Genomic DNA, 19,342 nt, shown 5'->3' with positions numbered 1-19,342 from the left:
TGTGTGTGTGTGTAGATAAAGGAGAGACAGGAAGAGATAGGGATAGGTAGACAGACACTAAGGTTTGTGGCAAAAGGTGTCAGGTATGATGAGACAGGTGTGACGGATGTGTCGGTGCTACTTTATGTTTTAAGAAAATATTCACACAATAGCTATTCATTACTGAGAGAAAAGTATGGTTGTAACCAACCAGCCTTGTTTCAAACTGTGCTAATTTCCACTTGGCCCCCAGGTTAGAATAAGAAAATCTTAAGAAAGGAAAAGAAATCCTTAACATTGTTTCCTCTCTGCTGTGAAGAGCCATGTGTTTCTGATGTGATTCCAGTTTTTCTGCTAACAAACTGACAGAGAAATCACATTTGATTTACTTTCACTATTTTCCTTTTAGATCCCAATTTTAAGTAGTAGTGCATGTAATGAATGGAGCAATAACTCTGGAGTAGGTGGTCAGTGTGATTGATTTAGGAGACATTTGCCAAGACAAAGACAAAGTAGACTGACTACCTAACCAACCTAAAATCTATCACACAGGGTACCCCATAAGAAGTACTTAGAATCCCCAGGTTACTGTAAGACATGACTATAAGAAAAAATCATGACTTTAGAAGTTGATTTAAAAACAAACAATAGGCCAAACCTTCTTTAAAATGACAATCCTAAATGCACACAGATGCAGAGCCAACCATAATGAAAAAGATTTTACTTTGACAATCTGAATATAAATCAAGCTCTAATTAAAAACATTTATAAAAATTTTATTGGCTAGAAAACTAAAAAAGAAAGTTAAATATTTACTTCATAGGTACTCCTGTTTCTGACCAAAAGTACATAACTACTAATATGAAATGGTCTAATTAATGTATTTCCTGAGGGTTACTCTAAAACCTTTTTTTTTTTCATTCAGAGGGACATAATTTCCTGGTAGAAAGAACTATTGATATCATAATAACAAGTTGCATATTGGCTTGGCCAGCTGAGGAGGGTAGAGTGCAGGGGTAGTGATAAGTTTCATAGCTCCCACCCTGTCAGAGGAATGCAGGAGATATGAGAGTAGCATAAGAGTTTACTGACATTTTACTCTAGAGAATATTTCATCCAAATCTCAGAAACTGTCATGTAAGCCTGCTTTCCACTGCTTGGGTTCCCCAGTATTTATGCAAGGTGCTTTGTCTAGACCTTACAGAAGCCTGATGCTTTCAAAACAGGACACACTCATAACCCCTAAAAGAGGACACATACGATAGGTGAGGCATCATTTTAATGCCCAATTAAATGCCCAATCTTCCTACCTAGTTTGTGGGTAGAGCAATTTATAGTTTGTCACTCGACCATTTCTTGTTGCCCTTAAACAACAAAGATTTTACTCAGATGTGATTGCTCTAAACCCACTCAATCTAACATCGCTAATACAGCACTTAATGGTATCCTTGCTTTGGGTTATCCCTCAGGCCACCTGCACAAAACCTTCCTTTATATTACAGCCTTTTAAGATCTTATTCTTGTCTGGTTTTATTCACATAGCCAGTCCACTAGCATTCAAACAAGAGCTAAGTTTTTGCAACATGGAGAATTAAGAGACATTTTTGAGGGATATTAGAAAAAGGAAAATTCTCACCAAAAATAAAATTTACCTGAAAAGATGACTTATTTTCTAAAAGAAAAGAAGCCATGGGAACCTATAATGCATTTCATAATGCAGGCAGGAGTTTGTTCATAAACTCAATACGTTTCCTTTATCTCAATGTTAAAATGAAAGAACAACAGAATTTAAGAGTTAGGCCAGATTTCAAAGGTTATCTAAATCAGAGATTCTCAACATGACACCATTGACATGTTGAGCCAGATTATGCTTTGTTGTAAAGAGCCTTCCTGTGTATTGTAGGATGTTTAGCAGCATCGCTGGTCTCTAACCACTAAATACCAGAAGCACCACCCTACCCAGTGTGACCGTCAGAAATATCTCCAGACATTGCCAAATGCCCCCTGGGGGACAAAAATCTCCCCCACCTGACAATCACTGCTCTATGACAGGGATGCCTGTAGCAGTCATATGATGAGAGAGAATTTCTATTGCAATCGTTGAGCAGTATACAGAGGATGTGGCCAAAATCATATGTAGGAGTAAGAAAGAAGTTAAACAAGATAAAGTTGTCTAAAAGGCTAAATTTCTATAGCAAAAAGAACACATGTTGTGTTTATTTAGATGCTAGTAAGACCAGAATGACATAGAAGCTGTTAAACTGCTTGCATTTTGTAAAAATACTTTTGTGTAATTGTAAGATATAAAGGGCAGAGTTATGGACTGAATGTTTACGTTTCCCCAATTCATATGTTGAAACCTACCTACATGGTATCAGGTTTTAGGAGGTGGGGCCTTTATGAGGTAATTAGGATTAGATGAGGTCATAGGGTGGAATCCTCAGGAATGGGCTTAGTGCCCTTGTTAAGAGTCACAGAGAGTGCGCTTCCCCTCTCTGCTCTCCGCCCTGGGAGGATACAAGAAGTCCCCAGTCTGCAACCTGGAAGAGGCCTCTCACCAGAACTTGGCCAGGCTGGCACCCTGATGTCAGACTTCTAGACTCCACACTGTGAGAAATAAACTTCTGTTGTTTATGAGCCATCTAGTCTATTGTAGTCTGTTATAGTAGCCAGATTATCATGAAATCAGAAACATATCAGATTAGCCTGGTACAATTAAGAACTTGCTGACTTATGGCTACTAGCTAGAGAGTCTGCAATCATACCAAGTAGCTTTACCGCATTTAAGAACTGTACCCACTTCCCCATCTTTTTTCTTTTTTCTTAATAATTAGAAGTAAAACCAATCTGTTCTCAAATCTAGTACTTAATAAATGTGTGATCTGGAGGCAAGTTACTTAATTTCTCTGAGCTTCCCTTTTCTCAATTGTAAAATTCAAATGATAATATAACTCCTGGAGAAATTTTTAAAAAAGTATAAATGAGTTTTGGTATGCAGAGAGCTCATTTTATAATACCTGATTAATAAATAGTAATGGTTATTATCAATATGAATTATAAAAGTTGTGGTAAATTTTATCTTATAAAACTTAAATCCTCTGCTTTCGGGGTTGGTTTATAGATGGTGTGGCAAGAAATCTTTTTCTAATCTGTCAGATGATGTCAACATAACAGAAGAATCTAAGTTTCAAAATGAAAGTTTTCTGATACCTCAAACAAGTTCAGAGACTGTCTTATATGGATCCCCCGTGCTAGCTAACTTCTTATTTAACCTTACATGTATACATGTCTTCTCCCAGTTGGATGGCAAATATCCTTATTGAAAGTATTTATTTTGTATTTGTTTTCCAATATTACTGCAAAATAGGTGAGAATTATAACAAGCACACAATCTCAGAGCTTGCGATTCTTGAATGCTCAGAGAACTTTCAAATGTAAATATAATTCAAGATGATTCACCATCTATCTAAAAATTAGGAAAACACTTAAGCATGGCAAATAAATAAAATAAACCCAAAACCTTAAAAAGATGAATCATTCCTGCTAAATCTTTAATTTGGTACGGTCAAATTAACCAACTATTACCACAGTCTGACCCACCAGGAAAATATGACCCTGGCACTTGGTCTATATATTCTTCTTTCTAACAATAATGGCAGTAGATTTTTCATTTAGCTACTCATTTTTACATTTTCAGAAAACACTTGTGCCATAATAATTATCCTTTAACCACTTGAATTTTCAATCATAGTTGCAATGCGAAATAACAGCACCTACCATTATAGTGTTTAACTGTGTCAATGGTTAAGAATCTCTTCACCACAAGATAAGCAGATCCAGGTTCAGCTAATGAACTCCACCGAAGCACCTGTTCCAACACATTTTCTGTGTAGTGAAGAGGGCGCTCTGCAAACAGAAACAAATCAAATTACAAAAAAAATCTTAACTTTTTTTAATTATAAAATTTAAAACGTCCTTTTAGAAAGCTCTGTACAAGACAATAAGCATGACTGTATCTTATGGTACACAAGATAGTGCTAGCACTACATACAGGAAACCCTAAGACCTAGAACAGCATTAAGCACGTAATAAAATTTACTGTATAAATAAATCTTTGCAGGGACATTTGTTTGTTACGCAACAATTTAAAAAAAATTCAGAGGTACTACCCTTTAAATATAATTTCACAAATATAGCTACCTTTTTGTACAACAAATTAGTGAATTACGCTACTTTTTAATTTAAACAACATTCTGGTTTGCTTATGGAAAGCTGTGTATTTGAATATGCAAATAATAATTATAAAAGGACCAGTAAAATTAGTCTTGTCCAGTACCAAGTAATAACAGAAATAAACCCTTTGTTTCTCCCAACAAGACTAGCATAATTTGTGATCAATATTAGTGAATAACTTATAGCTGATACAGTCAACTTACATGAAATTATAAAAAATAACTTCAACAGAGAATATAAGATAATCATTATCAAATAGTACTGAGTAATCTATGTTTAACTATTAGTGGAAATATCAATCAGAAACATTATGTAGCAATATTATACATTAACTGTTCATATAATAGGCCAACAAGCAAGAAGTTGATGACATCTTAAAGATTTCTCCTTGGTAGAAGGACCTGATCTCACTCCCTCTTGCGAGAACACCAGAATCACAACTAACTGCTGAACAGTCATTGACAGGAAGACACTGGAACTCACCAAAAAAGATACCCCGCATCCAAAGACAAAGGAGAAGCCACAATGAGATGGTAGAAGGAGCACAATCACAATAAAATCAAATCCCATAACTGCTGGGTAGGTGACTCACAAACTGGAGAACACTTATACCACAGAAGTCCACCCACTGGAATGAAGGTTCTAAGCCCCACGTCAGGCTTCCCAACCTGGGGGGTCTGGCAGCAGGAGGAGGAATGCCTAGAGAATCAGACTCAAAGGCTAGTGGGATTTGATTGCAGGAATTCGACAGGACTGGAGGAAACAGAGACTGCACTCTTGGAGGGCACACACAAAGTAGTGTGCACATTGGGACCCAGGGGAAGGAGCAGTGACCCCAGGGGAGACTGAACCAGACCTACCAGCTAGTGTTGGAGGGTCTCTTGCAGAGGCAGGGGGTGGCTCTGTCTCACCATGAGGACAAGGACACAGGCAGCAGAAGTTCTGGGAAGTACTCATCAGTGTGAGCCCTCCCAGAGTCTGCCATTAGCTCCACCAAAGAGCCCAGGGAGGCTTCAGTGTTGGGTCGCCTCAGGCCAAACAATGAACAGGGAGGGGACTCAGCCCCACCCATCAGCAGGCGAGATGATTAAAGTTTTACTGAGCTCTGCCCACCAGAGCAACACCCAGCTCTACCCACCACCAGTCCCTCCCATCAGGATACTTGCACAAGCCTCTTAGATAGCCTCATCCAAGAGGGCAGACAGCAGAAGCAAGAAGAACTACAATCCTGCAGCCTGTGGAAAAAAACCACATTTACAGAAAGACAGACAAGATGAAAAGGCAGAAGGCTATGTACCAGGTGAAGGAATAAGATAAAACCCCAGAAAAACAGCTAAATGAAGTGGAGATAGGCAACTTTCCAGAAAAAGAATTCAGAATAATGATAGTGAAGATGATCCAGGACCTCGGAAAAAGAATGGAGGCAAAGATAGAGATGATGCAAGAAATGTTTAACAAACACCTAGAAGAATTAAAGAACAAATGAACAGAGATGAACAATACAATAACTGAAATGAAAACTACACTAAAAGGATTCAATAGCAGAATAACTGAGGGCAGAAGAATGGATAAGTGACGTGGAAGACAGAATGGTGGAATTCACTGCTGCAGAACAGAATAAAGAAGAAAGAATGAAAAGAAATGAAGACAGCCTAAGAGACCTCTGGGATAACATTAAACACAAAAACATTCGCATTATAGGGGTCCCAGAAAGACAAGGGAGAGAGAAAGGACCTGAGAAATATTTGAAGAGATTATAGTCAAAAACTTCCCTAACATGGGAAAGGAAATAGCCACCCAAGTCCAGGAAGTGCTGAGAGTCCAAGGCAGGAGAAACCCAAGGAGAAACACGCCAAGATACATAGTAATCAAATTGGCAAAAATTAAAGACAAAGAAAAATTATTGAAAGCAGCAAGGGAAAAAATGGCAAATAATATACAAGGGAACTCCCATAAGGTTAACAGCTGATTTCTCAGCAGAAACTCTACAAGCCAGAAGGGAGTGGCATGATATACTTAAAGTGATGAAAGGGAAGAACCTACAACCAAGATTACTCTACCCAGCAAAGATCTCATTCATATTCGATGGAGAAATCAAAAGTTATACAGAGAAGCAAAAGCTAAGAGAATTCAGCACCACCAAACCAGCTCTACAACAAATGGTAAAGGAACTTCTCTAAGTGGGGAACACAAGAGAAGAAAAGGACCTACACAAAGAAACCCAAAACAATTAAGAAAATGGTAATAGGAACATACTTATCGATAATTAACTTAAACGTGAATGGATTAAATGCTCCAAACAAAAGACACAGGCTTGCTGAATGGATACAAGAACAACACCCATCTATATGCTGTCTACAAGAGACCCACTTCAGACCTAGGGACACATACAGATTGAAAGTAAAGGGATGGAAAAAGATATTCCATGCAAATGGAAATAAAAAGAAAGCTGGAGTAGCAATACTCATATCAGACAAAATAGACTTTAAAATAAAGAATGTTACAAGAGACAAGGAAGGACACTACATAATTATCATGGGATCAATCCAAGAAGAAGATACAACAATTATAAATATATATGCACCCAACATAGGAGCACCTCAATACATAAGGCAACTGCTAACAGCTGTAAAAGAGGAAATCAACAGTAACACAATAATAGTGGGAGACTTTAACACCTTACTTACACCAATGGACAGATCATCCACACAGAAAATTAATAAGGAAACACAAGCTTTAAGCGACACAACAGACTACGTGGATTTAATAGATATTTATAGGACATTCCAGGTAAAACAGCAGATCACACTTTCTTCTCAAGTGCACAGAGAACATTCTCCAGGACAGATCACATCTTGGGTCACCAACCAAGCCTCAGTAAATTTAGGAAAACTGAAATCATATCAAGCATCTTTTCTGACCACAACACTATGAGATTAGAAATGAATTACAAGGAAAAAAACATAAAAAACACAAACACACGGAGGGTAAACAATACGTTACTAAATAACCAAGAGATCACTGAAGAAATCAAAGAGGAAATCAAAAAATAGCTAGAGACAAATGACAATGGAAACACAATGATCCAAAATGTATGGGATGCAGCAAAAGCAGTACTAGAAGGGAAGTTTACAGCTATACAAGCCTACCTCAAGAAACAAGAAAAATGTCAAATAAACAATCTAACCTTACACCTAAAGGAACTAGAGAAAGAAGAACAAACAAAACCCACAGTTAATAGAAGGAAAGAAATCCTAACAATCAGAGCAGAAATAAATGAAAAAGAAACAAAGAAAAGAATAGCAAAGATCAATAAAACTAAAAGCTTGTTCTTTGAGAAGGTAAACAAAATTGATAAACCATGAGCCACACTCATCAAGAAAAAGAGGGAGAGGACTCAATAAAATTAGAAATGAAAAAGGAGAAGTTACAACAGACACCGCAGAAATACAAATACTCCTAAGAGACTATTACAAGCAACTCTATGGCAATAAAATGGACAACCTGGAAGAAATGGACAAATTCTTAGAAAGGTATAAGCTTCCAAGACTGAACCAGGAAGAAATAGAAAATATGAACAGATCAATCACAGGTAATGAAATTTAAACTGTGATTAAAAATCTTCCAACAAACAAAAGTCCAGGACCTGATGGCTTCACAGGTGAATTCTATCAAACATTTAGAGAAGGGCTAATACCCATCCTTCTCAAACTCTTCCATAAAATTGCGGAGGAAGGAACACTCCCAAACTCATTCTATGAGGCCACCATCACTCTGACACCAAAACCACACAAAGATAGTACAAAAAAAGAAAATTACAGACCAATATCACTGATGAATATCGATGAAAAAATCCTCAACAAAATACTAGCAAACAGAATCCAACAACACGTTAAAAGGATCATACACCATGATCAAGTGGGATTTATCCCAGGAATGCAAGGATTCTTCAATATACACAAATCAATCAGTGTGATACACCATATTAACAAATTGAAGAAGAAAAACCATATGATCATCTCAATAGATGCAGAAGAAGCTTTTGACAAAATTCAACATTGATTTATAATAAAAACTCTCCAGAAAGGGGGCATAGAGGGAACCTCCCTCAACATAATAAAGGCCATATATGACAAACCCACAGCAAACAACATTCTCAATGATGAAAAACTGAAAGTATTTCCTCTAAGATCAGGAACAAGACAAGGTTCCCCACTCTCACCACTCTCATTCAACATGGTTTTGGAAGTTTTAGCCACAGCAATCAGAGAAGAGAAGGAAATAAAAGGAATGCAAATCGGAAAAGAAGAATTAAAGCTGTCACTGTTTGCAGATGACATGATACTATACATAGAGAATCCTAAAGATGCTACCAGAAAACTACTAGAGCTAATCAATGAATTTGGTAAAGTAACAGGATACAAAATTAATGCAGAGAAATCTCTTGCATTTCTATACACTAATGATGAAAAATCTGAAAGAGAAATTAAGGAAACACTCCTATTTACCACTGCAGCAAAAAGAATAAAATACCTAGGAATAAACCTACCTAGGGAGACACAAGACCTGTGTGCAGAAAACTATAAGACACTGATGAAAGAAATTAAAGATGACACCAACAGATGGAGAGATATACCATGTTCTTGTATTGGAAGAATCAGTATTGTGAAAATGACTATACTACCCAAAGCAATCTACAGATTCAATGCAATCCCTACCAAATTACCAGTGGCCTGCCTTTTTTACAGAACTAGAACAAAAAATCTTAACATTTGTATGGAGACACAAGAGACCCCGAATAGCCAAAGCAGTTTTGAGGTAAAAAAGCGGAGCTGGAAGAATCAGACTCCCTGAGTTCAGACTATACTACAAAGCTACAGTAATCAAGAAAGTATGGTACTGGCACAAAAACAGAAATATAGATCAATGGAACAGGATAGAAAGCCCAGAGATAAACCCACACACATATGGTCACCTTATCTTTGATAAAGGAGGCAAGAATATTCAGTGGAGAAAAGACACCTGTTCAATAAGTGGTGTTGGGAAAACTGGACAGCTACATGTAAAAGAATGAAACTAGAACACTCCCTAACACCATACACAAAAATAAAATCAAAATGGATTAGAGATCTAAATGTATGACCGGACACTATAAAACTCATAGAGGAAAACATAGGAAGAACACTCTTTGACATAAATCACAGCAAGATCTTTTTTGATCCACCTCCTAGAGTAATGGAAATAAAACCAAAAATAAACAAATGGAACCTAATGAAACTTCAAAGCTTTTGCACAGCAAAGGAAACCATAAACAAGACGAAAAGACAACCCTCAGAATGGGAGAAAATATTTGCAAATGAATCAATGGACAAAGGATTAATCTCCAAAATATGTAAACAGCTCATGCACCTCAATATTAAGAAAACAAACAACCCAATCCCAAAATGGGCAGAAGACCTAAATAGACATTTCTCCAAAGAAGACATACAGATGGCCAAGAAGCACATGAAAAGCTGCTCAACATCACTAATCATTAGAGAAATGCAAATCAAAACTACAATGAGGTATCACCTCACACTGGTCAGAATGGCCATCATCAGAAAATGTACAAACAACAAATGCTGGAGAGGGTGTGGAGTAAAGGGAACCCTCTTGCACTGTTGGTGGGAATGTACATTGATACAGCCACTATGGAGAACAGTATGGAGGTTCCTTAAAAAACTAAAAATAGAACTACCATATGATCCAGCAATCACACTACTCGGCATGTACACAGAGAAAACCATAATTCAAAAAGGCACATGCACCCCAATGTTCACTGCAGCACTGTTTACAATAGCCAGGTCATGGAAGCCACCTAAGTGCCCATTGACAGATGAATGGATAAAGAAGATGTGGTACATATATACAATGGAATATTACTCAGCCATAAAAAGGAACGAAATTGGGTCATTTTTTGAGACATGGATGGATCTAGAGGCTATCATACAGAGTGAAGTAAGTCAGAAAGAGAAAAACAAATATCGTATATTAACGCATATATGTGGAACCTAGAAAAATGGTACAGATGAACTGGTTTGCAGGGCAGAAATTCAGACACAGATGTAGAGAACAAATGTATGGACACCAAGGGGGGAAAGCAGTGGTGGGATGACGATGGTGGTGTGATGCATTGGGAGATTGGGATTGACATGTATACACTGATGTGTATAAAATGGAGGACTAATAAGAAGCTGCTGCATAAAATAATAAATAAAATAAAATTCAAAAGTTCAGAAAAAAAGATTTCTCCTTGATAAATGCTCATTCATATACATCTGTTTTATGTAAGCATCTTTTAAAATACATCACAAGTTCTTAGCATAGAATTAACAAAAAAATCACAGGCTTTTAAAATTACAATCAAAGTTTCATAGGAAATTGTTTTGCTGATCAAAATATGCCAATCAGTTAATAAAATGTTATGACAGTAGCATATGCTGAGAAAAAACGAAATTCAAGCTTTTTCACAGTATACTGAAAATAGCATAATTGAAATAGCAAGAACATAAGCTCTAACATGAAGATGTTGATGTAACTTTCCTCGTACCATAGCCTTTATAAGTGAGTTCAGCTCTTTCATACTCTCCTACACGTGAAACGATTAGTACTTGGCTTTTCGTTTTTGGTTAAAGTAGTAATTAATGCTAATGACAAACAACAAAGCGTATGTCAGTAGCATCACACTTGTATATGACCCATGCTATTTTAATTTGTAATAAAATCACAAGTAAAAAAGACCAAATATATCACATTCTCCTTAATACTGGTCTCCCAGAGAAGTTCAACTACTTGCCTAAAGCCAAATAGCTGGTAAGGAACAAAGATTTGACTCTCAAATGTATCTGACTTTACAGCCCCAAATCATAACTACTACACTCGGTTTTATTTTGGACAAATATGTAAACCTCCCCATGATGATTTTCACACATGTAATTTTGGGGAAAAAGTATCAACTCACCAAGATATTTCTGAGGACTAAATAAGGTAATATAAGCAAAGTGAAAAACAATTCAGTTCACACTTTCTCCTTTGCTTTCCTATCCTTAGTGAGAAGATGGTAAGGAAATAAGATAGTTTCAACATCCTATATGTAAAGAAACTGATGATACTGCAGTTGGATTGGCAGTGGGAATGATACTCTTAACTGCAAAACTATCTGGATTGAAATAAAAGCGTACTCTCCTTTATTACAAGATTAAATTTGTAATGAGACTTCCAAATATCAGAACATTTATATTAAAGAGGGTCACCATTACAAGTAAATACAATAGTGATAGTTCTGAAGTGCTCTTAGTTATACTGAAATATATCACAGCAGACATAGAGGTAAATATAGATGTGCAAAAAATTAGCCAAGTATATTTTTCACATCAGTCTCATAGTATGAAATACTTCAGGAGAATTAAAATCCTGAAGATCCAAGTTCCTGCTTAAAAACAGAGCTGAGAGCTTCCCTCGTGGCGCAGTGGTTGAGAATCTGCCTGCCAATGCAGGCGACACGGGTTCGAGCCCTGGTTTGGGAAGATCCCACATGCCGCGGAGCAACTGGGCCCGTGAGCCACAATTACTGAGCCTGCGCCACTGGAGCCTGTGCTCTGCAACAGGAGAGGCCGTGATAGTGAGAGGCCCGCACACCGTGATGAAGAGTGGCCCCCGCTTGCCACAGCTAGCGAAAGCCTTCGCACAGAAACGAAGACCCAACACAGCCATAAATAAATAAATAAAAATTTTTTTAAAAAGCTGTAAAAAACAGAGCTGAAAAATGGGTTGAAAAGATAAATATTTTAAATCGTTAGACTGTCAAATGATACAATTCTAAAAGAAAGAGGTAAGAGGCAGGAAAAATGGACTGAGTCATCAAACGTTGTTGGAATATAAATTCCTACAAATAAACAAGTTTTTATTAATAGTTACATTTACAACCATCTGTCATGATAGATTTTATGCTATGTAAGTCAGCTGGCATTAGGGCATTATTAGAAATAACTAATTTGCACACTATCTATAGCATTAAAATTGCTGAAAATTCAGTGTAGTTATTTAACAACAGGTCTGGACGTGGTTCTTTTGCTAGGTAAATCATGTTCTCAATAGTTTAAAATCTTGTCCACAGAATTAAACCTGGCCTACCTTATTAGATAGAGAACTATTCATTTCCACCTGAAATAACAGGTGTTGTCCTTAAACTTCTGGCAGTAATGACACAGGATTTCCAGAGACAATTATGACTTCCTTAATAATTATTTTTAGTGCCAAGCCTAGAGCCATGCAAGTCTTTCTCTGTCCTATCCACATACTCAGAGGGTGACAGCACTTGTGTCAATCAAGAGAAGAGCTAGAAAGACTCTGATTAAAACTGAACTGATCTTCCATTTCATAGTAGCTATGAAGAGAAGGAAGAAAACATTTTGTTATGATATTGCTGTGTAGAAAGTAACTGCTTCACAAACTTGAACCTCTCAGTGAGGAAGCCCACTTAAATGAGGCCCCGTGGGCAGTTAATTTTTTTCAGCATATGAAGAACCTAAGGGGTATGGGACTACATCGGCAGGGTACAGGTTCATTTTTAAGGTGAAGCATTAAAATAACAGTGTACTTTATAAGTATGGTGAAAGAGATACCCTCTCCTAAGGTGGGTTTCAGCTTGTCCTGATGATTGCCTGACATCTTTCAAAGAGTGAAACAGAGAAAGACTTGTTCTCCATCTAGTACAAGTTTCAAATGTCCCACAGGCATTCATTTAAAAGGAAAACCTACTTATAAACTAACAGCTTAGAATCTAACTCAGCTTTACATATAAATTCTCAAAATATTTTATATGGTTTTAATGTGGTATTTTTTTTCCCCATGACTGTAACTACTGTATGAGCAAAAAAAAAAAAAAAAAAGATTGTGCTTTGTCTGTCAGAACTTTTCTAAGAGTTGTTTACCATTTGCTGTGGTCTGAATGTTTGCCCCCTCCCCAGTTCATATGTTGAAACTAATCCCCAATGTGATGGTATTATGAGGTGGGCCCTTTGCAAGGTGATTAAATCATGAAGGCAGAGCCCTCCTGAATGGGTTTAGTGCTCTTATAAAAGAGATCCCACGAGCTCCCTTCTATCATGTGAGGACTCAGTGAAAACACGGACATCTGTGATCCAGGAAGCAGGCCCTCACCAAACACCAAGTCTGCTGGTGCCTTGATCTTGGACTTTCCAGCCTCCAGAACTGTGAGAAGTAAATTTCTGTTGTGGAGTTCTGTTATAGCAGGCTGAACAGACTAAGATGCCATTTCACCAATGATGGCAATTCTGCTAATGATACATGAGTCACAAACTGACATGCTTGTATCAGTCTGCATTTGTAGCTGTCACATCCATGATAATTCCATTTATAAATTTAAGAATATATTTTCATTATCTTCGACTATATAGGAATGTCTGAGCATTTATGTATTATAACACATATTTTCTTTTTACTTATTTCTATAATTAGGTTATAACATTTTTTTAATGGGCATAATAGAGTATCTCAGGAGAGTAAAGGGACCAAACAAAATATCTATTATACAAAGGGGGCACTGGAAAAGACAAGGTAGAGGACTATTGCTTTAAAATTTACAGGTACCTAAAATAAAATCCAGCACTTCTGGTTCACTTACTTATTTATCCATTTATTTATTTATTTATCTATTTATTTATTTATTTTTGGTTGCTTCAGTTACTTGGAGGATTTATATTTACATTAGGAAAAGCACCAATTCCCTGCTGACATCCTTCCTATCAACTACAATCTTGTGGCTACCAATGCCTTCACTTTTATCTTCTTTTTACACTTCACTTTATCTTCCCTGCATGTTACTAGAAATAAAGCTCTTAACATTTCAGAATTTCAGGTGGAGCACACAGGTCCCATCTGCTCCAGTAAGCCAACATAATCACAGGTCCCTTTGTTGCTTTCTTAGCTTTATTCCTCTAAAAGCAGTGAAAATAATCTTAGTTTTCCCTTCTGGCAATTTCGACTTGAATGGTTGACCAGACATTAAAACCATGCCAAATTTGAATTCCTAACTCCATCAGATGTATTCTTTCTTGATGTACATGGGGTGTTCCTTTGATTACATATTTGGACATTCACAAGTCAAAACAGCTTGAAGTCTCCTAGTCTTTTTATATCTTCATCAAGATAACTTTTTTTTAATTAGCGAGAAGGAACCACCACCACCACCACCAACAACAACAAAAACCCGACTCCAATCTTACCATTTGTGATGTACTAACGGGCACATGCAAGTTGATAATTAGTCATTTTCAGGGTAAGCCTCCCTTCATTTTCCCAGGTGAAATTTAAAAAGACTGTTTCCAGATATATTGCAATCTCTCTTCTAGCTCTACATAATTCTTCCTATCCTCACCCATTCTGCTTACTCCTCTCAGTCCAAAAGACCAATGCCCAAAGGCACAGACCTCCAGAGCTGTGACACAGGGATATGCTTTGACTCAACCCCTGAGAGAACAAGGGTGGTAGCGAGAGGATGCTTACCCCCAAATCCACGATTTTTTGCTGTGGCTCTCCTAAAAACAAAACAAAACAAAACAAAAAAAAACAGCAACAGAAGCATGCAGGAGACCATCAGCTGTCTACGATCTCACCAGGGCTTTGATATCTCCTAGTGGTTCCTAATCTATAAGCAGAAATCACTTTTTTTGTGCCTTCCATATTTGGATACATCTATCCAAGCAGCAACAATCCCAGTCACTCAGGTTCAGAATGCACCCCTATCCTGTTCCACCTAAGTTAACAAGATATTGAAAATATGTTCCACATCATACACTATGCTAGAGGTACCAAGAGATATAAAGATCTAAAATATATGGTAAACCCTAAAGAACATAAGGCAGAGCCAGGTTACTATTCTACAAGTCAGATTAGTATGCAGTATTATAGATCTTTAAGCAAATAATCACAAAAGATCAGTGAGAACTATATTCATCTAATTACCATCTTGGAGGAAGGGGCATTTGAGCTGGATCTTGAAGGATGGATAATATGGATAATGAAGAAATGATGAAAGGGTATGTATTTATATATTGAAGTATAGTTGATTTATAATATTATATTAGTTTCAGGTGTACAACACAGTGATTCAATATTTTTATAGGTTATACTCCATTTAAAGTTATTACAAAATAATGGCTACATTTCCTTGTACTGTATAATATATCCTTGTTGCTTATTTATTTTATACACAGTAGTTTGTATCTCTTAGTCCCCTACCCCTATCTTGCCTCTGCCACTTCCCTCTCCCTCCCTCTGGTAACCACTAATTTGTTCTCTATGCCTGCGAGTCTGTTTCTCTTTTGTTATATATATTCGTTTGCTTTACTTCTTAAATTCCACATATAAGTGACTATATGTGGATATAACAGAGTACTTGTATTTTTCTGACTTATTTCACGAGCATAACACTTGCTAGGTCCATCCCATTGTTGCAATTGGCAGAATTTCATTCTTTTTTATGGTTGACTAGTATTTCACTGTACATACACTGTATATACATATCACATCTTCTTTATCCATTCATCTGTTGATGGACACTTAGGTTGCTTCCATATCTTGGCAATTGTAAGTAATGCTGCTATGAACTTTGGGGTGCATGTATCTTTTCAAATTACAGTTTTCCTCTTTTCTGGCTATATACCCAGGAGTGGAATTGCTGGATCATATAGTAGCTCTATTTTTAGTTTTTTGAGGAACCTCCATACTGTTTTCCATAGTGGCTGCACCAATTTACATTCCCACCAACAGTGTACTAGGGTTCTCTTTTTTCCACATCCTTGCAAACATTTGTTACTTATAGACATTTTGATGATAGCCATTTTGAGAGGTGTGAGGTGATATCTCATTGTGGTTTTGATTTGCATTTCCCTGACGATTAGTAATGTTGAGTATATTTTCATGTACCTGTTGGCCACCTACATGTCTTCTTTGGAAAAAATGTCTATTCAGATCCTCTGCCCATTTATTAATTGGGTCATTTGGGGGGTTTTTGCTACTGACTCGTATGGGCTCTTTATATATTTTGGATATTAACCTCTTAACAGATATATTTGCAAATATTTTCTCATATTCTGTAGGTTGTCTTTTTGTTTTGTTGATGGTTTCCTTTGCTGTGCACAGCTTTTAAGTTTAATTAGATCCCATTTGTTTATTTTTCTTTTTGTTTCTTTTGCCTTGGGAGACGGATTCAAAAAATATTGCTACAATTTATATCAAAAGAGTCTTCTGTCTATGTTCTCTTCTAGGAGTTTTATGGATTCAGGTCTTATATTTAAGTCTTTAGTCCATTTTAAGTTTATTTTTGTATACGGTGTGAGAAAATGTTCTAATTTCATTCTTTCACATGTAGCTGTCCAGTTTTCCCAGTACAACTTATTGATAAGACTGTCTTTTCTCCAGTAATGAAAGAGTTTTAAAATGGTTTTAAAACAATATGAGAGAGTAGCATGGACTAATATATACTACCAAATATAAAATAGATAGCTAGTGGGAAGCAGCCGTGTAGCATAGGGAGATCAGCTCGGTGCTTTGTGACCACCTAGAGGGGTGGGATAGGGAGGGTGGGAGGGAGGGAGACACAAGAGGGAGGAGATATGGGGATATATGTATACGTATAGCTGATTCACTTTGTTGTAAAGCAGAAACTAACACACCATTATAAAGCAATTATACTCCAATAAAGATGTTTAAAACAATAACAACAACAAAAATGATGAAAATTAAAAGAAAAAAAATAAAACAATATGATCCTATTTGTGATTTAGAAAGATAATTCTGGCAGTAATGCTGACAATTATCTTTTACTCACAGGTATGATGAAGCTGGTAACCTAGCCCCTCCCCTTAAAATTAAACAAAAATCAAGACTTTACCACCATTGAACCATATAGTAATACAAAAGTGTGCTTCACTTATGCAAAAGATTTTAATTGTATGGCAGCTAGTACTAGGCACTGTGCCAGGGACAGAGACTGTACTAAAGATAGAAAAAAAGAGAGGCCCTCCTTCCTTCTAAAGAGTTCTCATCAAGAAAGACAAAAATAAATCCACATGATAGGCATTATAAAAAAAGATAAAGACAAAGTGCAATGGAACATTTAGTCTGGGTTTTAAAGGAGGTAAACAGGTGGGCCAGAGGGGGAAGTATAAAGGCACACTTGGGAAACACCTGCTTGCATGTTAGTCAAGCACAAAGGGTAGAAGTGACTGTCTATAAAGAAATGTAAAATGAGAAAAGATGGTAAAAGATCAGAGCAGCAGAAACCCACTGCTTAGGGAATAGACAGAGGAAGAAGAACTGACAAATGAGATAAAACGATTTAAGCACCAGGAGGAGAATCCAGGCAGCGATGAAAATAGAGTGAACACTTTCCAAGAAAAAGGGAACGGTCATTAGCAATAAATGCCACGGTAAGGACAAGCAAAGTAAAGCCGGAAGCAAATCCACTGGACTTGGCAGTTAGGGGTCACAGGAGTCGTTTGACAAAGCACCTTCTGTGAGTGGGGCAGACTGAGCCCGACTATGGGCTAGACAGTGTGAACTGACACCGAAGGACCAGTGTCACTGAATCTTGGCAATGAATATTGGAAAGTAGTGTTTTAATACAAATTATATTTTTAAAGAATTGTGCACAATAAAAAGAAAAAAAGGAATAAAAACATCAAGATGGAATAATGAAAGACAAAGTATTTGATAATCTCATTTCATTCTAACACTGATTACAAGACTCCTAATAATACATGATGAGGTATTTTAACATTCATTTTTAATTTTTGCCTTGAGCTTGTGGGTGGCAAGATTTTACTTTTGGCAGTTTGACATCTATACTTGAAAGGGTCCCAAGACCTTAGCAGGTATCAGCTAGACAGATGGTCAAGGTACAAAGACGTTCTGCATCTCATCTTTTTTTCCTAGAGGTCTTTAAAACCAAATGGTATCATTATAATGTTAGGCTTATTACTCTTGGGGCAGTCAAGGTGTTTTAAAAGCTCTCTTTATCCTTCTGCATCTGAGATAAAAGATGACAAAATACCTGATTCACTCCACTAAAGATGAAAAAGAAAAAATGAAAAATAAGCTTCTGCTAGGCTTAAAACAATATTATTTTTAAAAATAATAAATAACTTTTTAAATCAGTACTCTTGTTCTTGTTAAATAAGTAGCATACAGGAATAAGGTAGAATACGGTGGATAGTGGTGGTGACATTTAGAATATTGTTACACATCAAATTGCTTGTTCTTATAAATAAGGCCTTATTTCCTGAGGCAGCAACATACATGCCTAATGCTTTATACTATATGTTTATGGTCAATAAAATAATTACTTTGATGAGTAAAATCATAGGAGGGCAACCTCAAGTGGCACTAACATATATCAACACATGCACTGAGGTAGAAGGGAAGTCATAACGAGATGTTAAGCTTTAGAAAAACATAAAATGTTAGTAATGACTTGTCACAAAAATAGTATTTCTTCATACTTTAAGCAATTTAAGAATCCCTAGCATGAGAACCACTTACCAAGCTCTTCATTTTCTATGACTTCAAATGTGGCCCAGATATCATCTTTTGTAGGAATTATATTTTTTATTGCTAATATGTCATTAGTTAATTCTTCTGCTTCCATCACGGGAGATATCTACAAGAGAAGCAAAATTTCTTCAGAATATATGTCAGACACAGAAGTGGCCTTTGCTAGGGCAGTAATACTCCCCCATCTACCACCTAATGATACTCCAAATTTCCTCTTAGTATGTTTACCTAGCTTCTCTAAGCACATGGGGAAAGCCTATTCAGATCTTCTCCATATAATGTAATACATTTTAATGCATGTGTAAAAAAAAATCACCATATAGGCATAATCAGAGAGAATGTTTTTTTCTCACTTAGTGAACAATTACATCACTCAAAAAGGGAAGAATATACCTACTCATACTAAGACCTTCCACAGACATTGGATCCAATGGTCTTCTAGGGGTAAAACTTTTCACTCAGTTCTATAATTAGGAGTTCCAAGGAGTTTGGTTTATTCCGCTTGGGCCCTAAA

The 19,342-nt window shown here is 36.7% G+C and overlaps 1 protein-coding gene across 5 annotated transcripts in view; it reads right to left on the bottom strand.

The window, feature by feature from the left end:
• ARAP2 (ArfGAP with RhoGAP domain, ankyrin repeat and PH domain 2) overlaps window positions 1-19,342 on the bottom strand; it is a 194,879-nt gene that overhangs the window by 40,384 nt on the left and 135,153 nt on the right. For all 5 annotated transcript variants that reach the window (XM_029234845.1, XM_029234842.1, XM_029234846.1 and 2 more), the window contains 2 exons: window positions 18,817-18,934; window positions 3,757-3,885 (listed from right to left, as the gene is read on the bottom strand). In XM_029234845.1, coding sequence (XP_029090678.1) covers window positions 3,757-3,885; window positions 18,817-18,934 — 247 coding nt within the window. The remainder of the gene's footprint in view (window positions 1-3,756; window positions 3,886-18,816; window positions 18,935-19,342) is intronic.

The sequence above is a fragment of the Monodon monoceros genome, unplaced genomic scaffold (genome assembly GCF_005190385.1).
Source record: "Monodon monoceros isolate NGI ecotype Baffin Bay Population unplaced genomic scaffold, NGI_Narwhal_1 Super_Scaffold_20, whole genome shotgun sequence".
NCBI classification, from domain to species: domain Eukaryota; kingdom Metazoa; phylum Chordata; class Mammalia; order Artiodactyla; family Monodontidae; genus Monodon; species Monodon monoceros.
The sequence above is the reverse complement of the archived record's forward strand: the minus strand, read 5'-3'. Positions and strand labels throughout refer to the sequence as shown.